At 41.1% G+C, this 12,812-nt stretch overlaps 1 protein-coding gene across 1 annotated transcript; it reads right to left on the bottom strand.

The window, feature by feature from the left end:
* Positions 1-8,469: 8,469 nt before the first annotated feature.
* Positions 8,470-9,393, bottom strand: LOC136633563 (olfactory receptor 5AR1-like). The gene has a single exon (XM_066609325.1). The coding sequence runs from the start codon at positions 9,391-9,393 to the stop codon at positions 8,470-8,472; it is 924 nt and encodes a 307-aa protein (XP_066465422.1).
* Positions 9,394-12,812: the final 3,419 nt, after the last annotated feature.

Genomic DNA, 12,812 nt, shown 5'->3' with positions numbered 1-12,812 from the left:
ACCACTAATTAAAACCTAAGTTCCACGGCAATAAGTGGTTCCTCAAGACACAATGAGCCCAGGATGCAAATTTTTCAACAAGCAATTTTTCTCCACTGTTGTTTCTTGAAACCAGATTCAATATACAATACCAGGCAGTCCGGATTTGTGGCATGTTATATTTTTCTGCTATACTGTGTGTATTGTACACAACCCTGAAGAAGCTCCTGTCCTGTAAATAGTAAGTGATTTTCAGCTTCCCTCAGCTCTTTCTGACTTAGGAAGACATGCAGATAAGTAAAAAAGGTGAAAAGTGCATAAAAAGTGTTAACTTATTAAGGCAGAATTTTTGTGGAGGTGTTAGGCTTTATAGGCACCCATGTTGATGTCCTAGTAGTGTTGATATACTGATAATGTCAATATCCTGATGATTGTAGATTGAATTTAACTTGTCTGAAGTGCTTCTATGTGGCTTTCATTTATAACGTGCTCAAGAGTTCAGTCTTTGAAGTTACCACCATGGTTGACATGAAAGAGAATGTATATTTTACCTGTCAACTGGTACTTATCCCAAAAAGTTTACAACTTCACTCACTGCTTTTGCTACATGAAGAGAAATAATGATGATAAACTTTCTTTTATCTAGACAATTACATTTATCTGGCCTTGACATGCAGAACAAATAAAATTAATTTAAATGAAACTGGTACATTATATAGAGACAAGCAGACACCAATAATTATGTTTACTAATGTTAATTAATGTCAGGAGAGGACAATGACAGTAGCATTTATATCTGTGCACCAGAAAATAATCGAGCCGTCTCCTGAGTTTAAAGCTTTCAATTAGAATTGTACATTCTATATGATATATAGTGCAATAATAATATACAATAAGTGACTGTTTTATTAGAGAATTGTATCTCCACATATTTAACCCTTTAGTGACCAGCTGTCCGTGCTTTTACAGCTAATGCGTGAATACATGAGTGTAATATAACAGTTATATATCACAGAAGGGCAGAGAAGAACCAGTTTAAAAACTAGAATTCACTAAAGGTCCTTTTAAAAAACTTTGCTTTTATTAAAGGATAAATCAAAATGAGGCAAATAATAGTGAATCAAGATCAAAAGCTATCACCAAATAATAATATAAAAGGTGACCCCCCCCCAACCGAAGAACAAATATATAACTAGATTAAACTAGATATAACTAGATTCTAAGTAAAGTGATGGGGGGAGCGACTTCTTTAATGGATTTAACATGAAACATTATAGTTGCCCTAAGGGATCTAAAAAGAAGAATGTCATATAGAGTCACTAGAGTGATCATGAGATAAATAAAATACATAACTTTAACCAAAGCCAAAATGGTTCGTGAGACTTAGGAGGTGATCCAGTATTATTACAGAGGGAGTAGATTTTTTTTCAAAATCGCACAGGGATCATAAAAAGGCTGCAAAATATAATTGCTCATTCGACCCCTTCAGTTTACATCTATCAAGCCTGTAAATCCACATTGCTTCCTTCCATAGAAGTTTATTATCCAAAGCTCCCCGTCTCTCACTCAAATATATTTTTTTAATGCCCATAAATCTGCTCAAGCTAGGGTCGTTATTAGAGATGAGCGAGCATACTCGTCCGAGCTTGATGCTCGTTCGAGTATTAGGGTGCTTGAGATGCTCGTTACTCGAGATGAGCACCACGCGGTACTCGTCTTGATTAAATGAGCACTGACCATTGAATTCAATGGAGCCGGCAATACAGCCGGCTCCATTGAAAGCAATGGGCAGCCGGCGAGCGCGGGATGAATTTTCGGGAAGGGCTTAAAAATATAAACCCTTCCCTGAAATTCATCCAGAAATGTGTAAAAAGTAAAAAAATATATATACTCACCTTGTCCCGGCAGACGGAGTTCAGCCACGGCCGGCCGGCTGTTCTCCTGAACTGCTGTGAGTAGTATTCAGCAGCCAGGGATTTAAAATCCCTGCCTGCTGAATGAGCTGCCTCTGATTGGTCACAGCCTCACCAAGCAGAGGCAGCTCTCACTTACAGCTGTGGCAGAGGAGAACGATCTTTATGCTGACAGTGCGGGGGGGGGGGGGGGGTCTCACTCTTGCCACTATTGTGGCTTAATAGTGAGACCTTGGAGCCCGAAATGCAGCCCTGCATGTTGCTCCTCGCCTGTCCTATCCATTTCTGTGTTTTTTACATGCCTTTGGTGATTTGCTAAGATTTTCACAAATGAAAACCTTAGCGGAGCACCAGTCATATACAAAAATGTTCGAGTCACCCATTGACTTCAATGGGGTTCGTTACTCGGAACGAACTCTCGAGCATCACTGAAAGTTCGACTAGAGTAACGAGCACTCGAGCATTTTGGTGCTCGCTCATCTCTAGTAGTTATTATGGTAAATCTTTATGTGCATGGCAATGGGAGTCAGCTCTTCTCTCAAAATGTACCTTATATGTGCCTATATGGCTCTGGTTTAATTTATATATTTTATTTATATCATGATCACACATAGTGACTCTATATGACATTCTTCTTTTTACCCATTTTCTATGTACTGACATCTGCAGGAAAAAAGAAGAGAGAGAAATGATTTTTGCATTCTTATTCTCCCATTTCGATCATCTCATTATGAATGGTCGCTCTTGTAGGACTTTTACTCATTAGCATTTTTTTAACGCTGCGATATCACAGCATTTTTTCCAATGGGACTATCTAAAGTTAAAATCGCATCGCACAAAAAATCACAAGTTTGTGCCTTTGCAATAAAAAACGCAGTAATATTGCAGTGTTAAAAAAACGCTAGTGGGTAAAAGCCCTTACTTAGGGAGAGGATATATATCGCATTGTCCTTCTCAGAGATTACCTGTGTTGGTTTACCTTTGATGCTTTAGCCTGCATATGGGTTTTTGCCTGTGATGGGGTCTGTCTGTCAGTAGTGGCTTGGTTGTTGCATGCACAGAGTCTGCCTCTCACAACCTTTTTATCAGGGATTGCTAGCGGCTTTCTGCGCATGTGCAGTTCGGGCATCTAGCCTCTAGTGGTGAGTGTGGTTTCTCCGCATGTCACTTGTCTGTGCGCGGTGCGGCTTTGGCATTGCGGCAGGTCGTCCTGTAGAGAAAACTGATGGGGGAGGCTGTCGCAGATAGCCTGGGACACCGGTATTGACCCAGCAGGTGTAGCTTCCTAGGTGGGCAGCATAAATCGGAGGGTATTTAAGGTACACCTCCGGCAGTATTATACAGCTGATCTGACTTGGTGCCAGTTCACCATTAGAACTGGTAGCGCTGTTATTTATTATTTTTATATTTTCTATCCTTGCTCTATATTGCCCCTAATGAATACTTACTGAAGGAAACGTGTTGAGAAGAGTAGATTAATTTGACTAATATTGTTGTTCACTATTTTGAACAGTAGTAGTAGCATGTAGGGGCACGTGACTAGTGACGCGGGGTCACGTGACAATCGTAAGATCACGTGACACTGATGTAGCATCACATGACGATGACGCGAGGTGTACAGACGCGCGGTCACGTGGCTATGACGTACAAGCCACGTGACAGTGACGCAGAGTAACGTGACTATGATACAAGGTCACGGGGCCATGGCGCCGGTCATGTGAGGTTGAAAACCATATGCGCAATGTCACATGACTGTGACAAACCTGTACATTTATATATAAAGTGGTAAGAAGCTTCTGAAATATTGTTTTTGCCTTACAGCGATGGCCAGTGGGGTACAAAACATATAATAAAGTGGTCCCGATTTAAAATGCCATTAAATTACCACAATTAAGGGCAGAAGTGGCAGAGGGACACATAATTTGTATCCTGTACCTCACGCTGCATAGAGATGGAAAGGCTAGATGACATATCATGTTGTCATGGAAACTTTGGATACCAAGGGGATGAAGTCAGCATAGCATATTGAATATATCCATATGTATTGAATGACACGGTTAAGTTAATTTGCCATATGGATGTGTGTTGTTATACAAATAATTATGGCAAATGATATTTATATTACTTACTGCCTGGCTTGATAATTATGATAATTAAGCTCACCAGTCGCAAAAAATGTATATGTGGGCTGTGCTAATGGTAAGGTAACTATTAGACATATGGAATCCATAGTACGCCATAGTTGCAATCCATATAGATCCCCTTAAGTATTATAATCACCCGTATTGGATATGAGTTCTATTATATTGGATCAAGATGACATCATATTCTTGGTAAGAGGTATAGTATTGAAAATCAATTCATAAGAACGATAGAAACTGTGTAATGAGCCACGCTATGTCAGCTTTAGAAAATACAATAGATATTGTATTGTTGGTTATTTAGACAAATGGAACAAAAGATAGGGTCTCGTTCAGACCTTTTCGCGCACAGCAGTCCAGGCGGTGGATCCACGCTGCTTCCTTTTGTAATAGCCGTCGATTGAGGTCTCCCCTTCTACCAGTAGATCTTAGAATTTCAATGCCTCTGAATTGAACAGATTCCGGGTTTTGTGGATGTATTTCTCTCATATGTGTTGACAGACTTGTCTGTTCCTACCGATTTATATTCCCAAAGGGGGCCAGGACACTTCTCCGTAACTGTTGGACGGTCTTGCCCACATAGTCTTTGGGACATGGGCATGTTGCAAGGTAAATTACATAAGTCGATTTACAATTTATGTAATCCCGAATATTGTATGTGTCCAGTAGATGAACTCCTAAAGGATTTTGTTTTTTCCATGTGTGGACAAGCTTTACATCCTTGACAACGAAAAAACCCTGCAACGGGGCTCGAGGTAAGCCATGTATTGATGGTAGGTGGTTTCACATCATGGCTTTGCATGAGTCGATCCTTCAAACTTCTTCCTTTTCTGTAGGTTATTGTAGGTTTCACTTGAAGGGAATCCACTAGATCCGGATCTTCTCTTAATATTCCCCAATATTTGGAAATTATACTCCTGATCATTGGCGCTTCATCATCATACGTACCTATCAATCGTATATCTGGACTTCTCTAAAGCATTTGACACAGTGCCGCATAATAGGTTGATATACAAAATGAGGCAGCTCGGACTGGGCGAAAACGTGTGTATCTGGGTAAAGAATTGGCTCAGAGATAGAAAGCAGAGGGTGGTAATAAACGGTTCATACTCTGATTGCGCAACGGTCGCTAGTGGAGTGCCACGGGGTTCATTATTAGGCCCCATTCTGTTCAATATATTTATCAACAACCTGATAGAGGGGCCACAAAGTAAAATATCAATATTTGCAGATGACACAAAATTATACAAGATAATTAATGCACCTTAGGACAATGTACGGCTACAAATGGACCCAGATAAACTGGGGGCTTGGGCAGAAAAATGGCAAATGAAGTTCAATGTTGATAAATGTAAGGTTATGCACATGGGCAGGAGAAACGGCTGTCACCAATATACACTGATTGGGGTATTGCTAGGGAAAAGTGAGATGGAAAAAGACCTTGGGGTACTAGTGGATTGTACATTTATCTGGAGTAACCAATGCCAGTCAGCTGCTACAAAAGCAAATAAAGTCTTGGGGTGCATTAAAAGAGGTACAGGGGCGAGGGACAAGAACATTATCCTCCCACTATATAAGGCACTTGTCAGGCCCCACATGGAATACTGCGTACAGTTCTGGACTCCGCTACTCACGAAAGATGTTGCAGTACTTGAGGGGTTAAAAGAAGGCAACTAAAGTAATACATGGAGTGGAGGGACTGGAATACCCAGAGAGGCTATCAAAATTAGTATTATTTACCCTGGAAAAAAGACGGCTGAGGGGTGACCAAATAACTATGTATAAATACATTAGGGGACAATACAAGGATCTCTCCCATAATCTGTTTATACCCAGGACTACGACGGTAACAAGTGGGCATCCTCTACATCTAGAAGAAAGCAGGTTTCATCACCAACACAGAAGGGGGTTCTTTACTGTAAGAGCAATGCAACTGTGGAACTCTCTGCCTGAGGATGTGGTGATGGCAAAATTCATAGAGGAATTTAAGAGGGTACTAGATGTCTTTCTAGAGCGGAAGGATATTACAGGATATAAATTTTAGGTGACCAGTGAGTTGTTGATCCAGGGCTTACAGACAGGTAGGAGCTATTAGAGGTTGATCCAGGGATTAGTCTGACTGCCACTAGGGAGCCGTGAAGGAATTTTTTTTCCCTAAAAAAGGGCTAATTGGCTTCTGCCTCGGGTTTTTTTGCCTTCCGCTGGATCAGCAAGGAGGTTGAAACAGGCTGAACAAGATGGACATTGTCTTTATTCGGCCTAACATACTATGTTACTTCCTGGTTACGGGATTCCTAATTCTCGCCTCCAGGAAGCGATGACTCTGATTGGTTTTTCAGCACTGCTCAGCCAATCAATGCAGCGCTTGATGATCCAATGTGATGGCTGTGAGTTCCTGCCCATGGAGTTCTAGACCCTCACTCAAATATTAAGCAAGTGACATTAATAGTTTGTGGAGCATTACTTATCTCTAAACAATATCGGTGACACCACTTTGAGTTTGACACGTGTGCAGTAGAGTAACAGATGACTGCTTGATCTGACTACACATGGTTTGTTTGTTGTCTGTAACCATGGAGACCCATACAGTAGATGTGCATAACAGCTGTATACACAAACCATAATTATGCCTATATACAAAAAAGTTATTATTTAAAAAAAAAAAACAACATAAAACTAAGATCATGTATTACTATTTATTGTATAGTATAAAATAAAATTATTATTAGAGATGAGCGAACGCGTTCGTCCGAGCTTGCTATTCGTGCGAATATTAGGGTGTTCGGGATGTTCGTTATTCGTAACGAACACCATGCGGTGTTCTGGTAAATTAAACTTTCTTCCCTGAGACGTTAGCGCTTTTTTTTGGCCAATATAAAGACAGGGAAGGCATTACAACTTCCCCCTGCAACGTTTAAGCCCTATACCACCCCCCAGCTGTGAGTGGCTGGGGAGATAAGGTGTCACCCGAGTATTGAAATCTGCCCCTCCCGCTGCTCGCTATGGATGCATTCTATATGCGCTCAATGGGGCCAGCGGCAGCAGCGCTGACCCCATTGAGAACATATAGAAGACAAATCCTTCTTCTCTGGCACAGCTGTAACAGCTGTAGCAGAGAAGAACGATGTTTGCCCATTGAATTCAATGGAACCGGCAATACAGCCGACTCCACTGAATGCAATGGGCTGCCGGCGATCGCAGGATGAATGGTCGGAAAGGGGTTAAATATATAACCCCTTTCCTGCAATTCATCCAGAAATGTGTTACACTAAAAATATATACCGGCGTATAAGGCGACGGGGCGTATAAGACGACCCCCCAACTGTCACCTTATACGCCGGTAATTCAGTGGAGCAAAGAATAAAAAGCATTACTTACGTTTTTAGATGATCTGCGGCGCTCCTGCAGGCTGTCACTCCCTCCTGGTCCACGGCAGACAAGCTTTCTCCACGAAAGACTTTAAATCCCTGCCTCCAGAAGCACATGTGCCTTCAGCCAATCACAGCCAATGACAATGATGTCATTGAATGGCTGTGATTGGCTGTGTTTCTGGAGGCGGGGATTTCAAGCCTTGAAATCCCCGCCTCCAGAAACACAGCCAATCACAGCCATTCAATGACATCATTGTCATTGGCTGTGATTGGCTGAAGGCACATGTGCTTCTGGAGGCAGGGATTTAAAGTCTTTCGTGGAGAAAGCTTGTCTGCCGTGGACCAGGAGGGAGTGACAGCCTGCAGGAGCGCCGCAGATCATCTAAAAACGTAAGTAATGCTTTTTATTCTTTGCTCCACTGTATTACCGGCGTATAAGGTGACAGTTGGGGGGTCGTCTTATACGCCCGGTCGCCTTATACGCCGGTATATATTTTTAGTGTAACACATTTCTGGATGAATTGCAGGAAAGGGGTTATATATTTAACCCCTTTCCGACAATTCATCCCGCGATCGCCGGCAGCCCATTGCATTCAGTGGAGTCGGCTGTATTGCCGGTTCCATTGAATTCAATGGGCAAACATCGTTCTTCTCTGCTACAGCTGTTACAGCTGTGCCAGAGGAGGACGATCTTTATGCTGACAGTGGGGGGGGGGGGGGGGGGCACTCTTGCCGCTATTGTGGCTTAATAGTGGGACCTGTGAACTTGAGATGCAGCCCACCATGTAGCCCCTCGCCTGCCCTATCCGTCACTGTGTCATTCCCATCACTTTCCTGAATTGCCCAGATTTTCACACATGAAAACCTTAGCGAGCATCGGCGAAATACAAAAATGTTCCGGTCGCCCATTGACTTCAATGGGGTTCGTTGTTCGAAACGAACCCTCGAGCATCACGGGAAGTTCGTTACGAATAACGAACACCCGAACATTTTGGTGTTCGCTCATCTCTAATTATTATTAATATTATTTTGTTATTATCCGTTACAACTTATTGTATATCACGGCTAAGCTATTTTCATCATTTTTTTAACAGCAACTTTCACATCATTATTTCTTAAACAGTATATAAAGGGGTTTAACAATGGCGCAATTACAGTATACATTAGCGACAGTAACCTGTCCATATCAGTACCGTAGCTTGTCTTTGGCCTTAGATACATTACACAACCAGATCCAAAAAATATAGTCACGACTATGAGGTGAGAGGTGCAGGTGGAGAAAGCTTTCTTAATCCCTCCTGAGGAATGGTGCATTATAATTGTCCAAATGATCCGTGTATATGAAACAATGGTTAATAGGAAAGCACCTACCACCACACATAAAACAAGCATAAAAATGAGAATTTCATTGAATCGTGTGTCACTACATGCCAAAGCCATTAGAGGTGCAATGTCACAGTAGAAATTGTTGATTTTATTGGGTCCGCAATAATCTAAGAAGAACGTAAGAGACGTCTGTATTATGGCAGCCATCAAACCAATGATCCAAGAGTTCACGATAAGCTTAACACAAGCATTTTTACTCATTATCACGTTATATAATAATGGATGGCATATGGCGTTATATCGGTCATAAGCCATGGCTGCCAACACGTAGCACTCAGTAGATCCCAATAACAAAAAACAATACATTTGCACGGCACAGCCATAGAAAGTGATGGTTTTATGCTTTGATAAGAAATTTTTTAGCATGTTGGGTGTAATTGTTGAGATGTAACATTTTTCTAAAAAGGAGAAGTTGGCTAGAAAAAAGTACATAGGGGTATGAAGGTTTGAACTGAGGTTATAAAGGACAATTAAAAACATATGTGCAGCCATAGATATAATATAGATACAAAGAAATGAAGCAAACAGGAAATACTGCAGTTCCGGGATAACAGAAAATCCTATAAAAATAAATTCCATGGTTGTACGGTTTCTTTTATCCATACCACTAATTAAAACCTAAGTTCCACGGCAATAAGTGGTTCCTCAAGACACAATGAGCCCAGGATGCAAATTTTTCAACAAGCAATTTTTCTCCACTGTTGTTTCTTGAAACCAGATTCAATATACAATACCAGGCAGTCCGGATTTGTGGCATGTTATATTTTTCTGCTATACTGTGTGTATTGTACACAACCCTGAAGAAGCTCCTGTCCTGTAAATAGTAAGTGATTTTCAGCTTCCCTCAGCTCTTTCTGACTTAGGAAGACATGCAGATAAGTAAAAAAGGTGAAAAGTGCATAAAAAGTGTTAACTTAATAAGGCAGAATTTTTGTGGAGGTGTTAGGCTTTGTAGGCACCCATGTTGATGTCCTAGTAGTGTTGATATACTGATAATGTCAATATCCTGATAATTGTAGATTGAATTTAACTTGTCCGAAGAGTTTCTATGTGGCTTTCATTTATAACGTGCTCAAGAGTTCAGTCTTTGAAGTTACCACCATGGTTGACATGAAAGAGAATGTATATTTTACCTGTCAACTGGTACTTATCCCAAAAAGTTTACAACTTCACTCACTGCTTTTGCTACATGAAGAGAAATAATGATGATAAACTTTCTTTTATCTAGACAATTACATTTATCTGGCCTTGACATGCAGAACAAATAAAATTAATTTAAATGAAACTGGTACATTATATAGAGACAAGTAGACACCAATAATTGTGTTTACTAATGTTAATTAATGTCAGGAGAGGACAATGACAGTAGCATTTATATCTGTGCACCAGAAAATAATCGAGCCGTCTCCTGAATTTAAAGCTTTCAATTAGAATTGTACATTCTATATGATATATAGTGCAATAATAATATACAATAAGTGACTGTTTTATTAGAGAATTGTATCTCCACATATTTAACCCTTTAGTGACCAGCTGTCCGTGCTTTTACAGCTAATACGTGAATACATGAGTGTAATATAACAGTTATATATCACAGAAGGGCAGAGAAGAACCAGTTTAAAAACTAGAATTCACTAAAGGTCCTTTTAAAAAACTTTGCTTTTATTAAAGGATAAATCAAAATGAGGCAAATAATAGTGAATCAAGATCAAAAGCTATCACCAAATAATAATATAAAAGGTGACCCCCCCCCCCCCCAAACGAAGAACAAATATATAACTAGATTAAACTAGATATAACTAGATTCTAAGTAAAGTGATGGGGGAGAGACTTCTTTAATGGGTTTAACAGGAAACATTATAGTTGCCCTAAGAGATCTAAAAAGAAGAATGTCATATAGAGTCACTAGAGTGATCATGAGATAAATAAAATACATAACTTTAACCAAAGCCAAAATGGTTCGTGAGACTTAGGAGGTGATCCAGTATTATTACAGAGGGAGTAGATTTTTTTCAAAATCGCACAGGGATCATAAAAAGGCTGCAAAATATAATTGCTCATTCGACCCCTTCAGTTTACATCTATCAAGCCTGTAAATCCACATTGCTTCCTTCCATAGAAGTTTATTATCCAAAGCTCCCCGTCTCTCACTCAAATATATTTTTTTAATGCCCATAAATCTGCTCAAGCTAGGGTCGTTATTAGAGATGAGCGAGCATACTCGTCCGAGCTTGATGCTCGTTCGAGTATTAGGGTGCTCAAGATGCTCGTTACTCGAGATGAGCACCACGCGGTACTCGTCTTGATTAAACGAGCACTGACCATTGAATTCAATGGAGCCGGCAATACAGCCGGCTCCATTGAAAGCAATGGGCAGCCGGCGAGCGCGGGATGAATTTTCGGGAAGGGCTTAAAAATATAAACCCTTCCCTGAAATTCATCCAGAAATGTGTAAAAAGTAAAAAATTATATATACTCACCTTGTCCCGGCAGACGGAGTTCAGCCGCGGCCGGCCGGCAGTTCTCCTGAACTGCTGTGAGTAGTATTCAGCAGCCAGGGATTTAAAATTCCCGCCTGCTGAATGAGCTGCCTCTGATTGGTCACAGCCTCACCAATCAGAGGCAGCTCTCACTTACCCATTCATGAATACAGGAATGGGTGAGTGAGTGCTGCCTCTGATTGGCTCAGCGCAGGGACCAATCAGGGACAGCTCTCAGCTGTCATTCAGCTTAGAGCTGCCCCTGATTGGCTCAGCGCAGGGACCAATCAGAGGCAGCGCTCACTCACTCATTCATGAATTCATGAATGGGTGAGTGAGAGCTGCCTCTGATTGGTGAGGCTGTGACCAATCAGAGGCAGCTCATTCAGCAGGCGGGGATTTTAAATCCCTGGCTGCTGAATACTACTCACAGCAGTTCAGGAGAACTGCCGGCCAGACGAGGCTGAACTCCGGCTGCAGCGGAAAGGTGAGTATACATTTTTTTTTTTTTTTTTACACATTTTAGGATGATTTTCAGGTAAGGGCTTATATTTTTAAGCCCTTCCCAAAAATTCATCCCGCGCTCACTGGCAGCCCATTGCTTTCAATGGAGCCGGCTGTGTTGCCGACTCCATTCAATTCAGTGGGCTAACATCGTTCTTCTCTGCCACAGCTGCTACAGCTGTGGCAGAGGAGAACGATCTTTATGCTGACAGTGCGGGGGGGGGGGGTCTCACTCTTGCCACTATTGTGGCTTAATAGTGAGACCTTGGAGCCCGAAATGCAGCCCTGCATGTTGCTCCTCGCCTGCCCTATCCATTTCTGTGTTTTTTACATGGCTTTGGTGATTTGCTAAGATTTTCACAAATGAAAACCTTAGCGGAGCACCAGTCATATACAAAAATGCTCGAGTCACCCATTGACTTCAATGGGGTTCGTTACTCGGAACGAACTCTCGAGCATCACTGAAAGTTCGACTAGAGTAACGAGCACTCGAGCATTTTGGTGCTCGCTCATCTCTAGTAGTTATTATGGTAAATCTTTATGTGCATGGCAATGGGAGTCAGCTCTTCTCTCAAAATGTACCTTATATGTGCCTATATGGCTCTGGTTTAATTTATATATTTTATTTATATCATGATCACACATAGTGACTCTATATGACATTCTTCTTTTTACCTATTTTCTATGTACTGACATCTGCAGGAAAAAAGAAGAGAGAGAAATGATTTTTGCATTCTTATTCTCCCATTTCGATTATCTCATTATGAATGGTCGCTCTGGTAGGACTTTTACTCATTAGCATTTTTTTTAACGCTGCGATATCACAGCATTTTTTCCAATGGGACTATCTAAAGTTAAAATCGCATCGCACAAAAATCGCAAGTTTGTGCCTTTGCAATAAAAAACGCAGTAATATTGCAGTGTTAAAAAAACGCTAGTGGGTAAAAGCCCTTACTTAGGGAGAGGATATATATATCGCATTGTCGTTCTCAGAGATTACCTGTGTTGGTTTACCTTTGATGCTTTAGCCTGCATATG

The sequence above is a fragment of the Eleutherodactylus coqui genome, chromosome 6, assembly GCF_035609145.1.
Source record: "Eleutherodactylus coqui strain aEleCoq1 chromosome 6, aEleCoq1.hap1, whole genome shotgun sequence".
Taxonomy (NCBI): Eukaryota; Metazoa; Chordata; class Amphibia; order Anura; family Eleutherodactylidae; genus Eleutherodactylus; species Eleutherodactylus coqui.
Note: the sequence above shows the minus strand (reverse complement) of the source record. Positions and strands in the feature narration are given on the sequence as shown.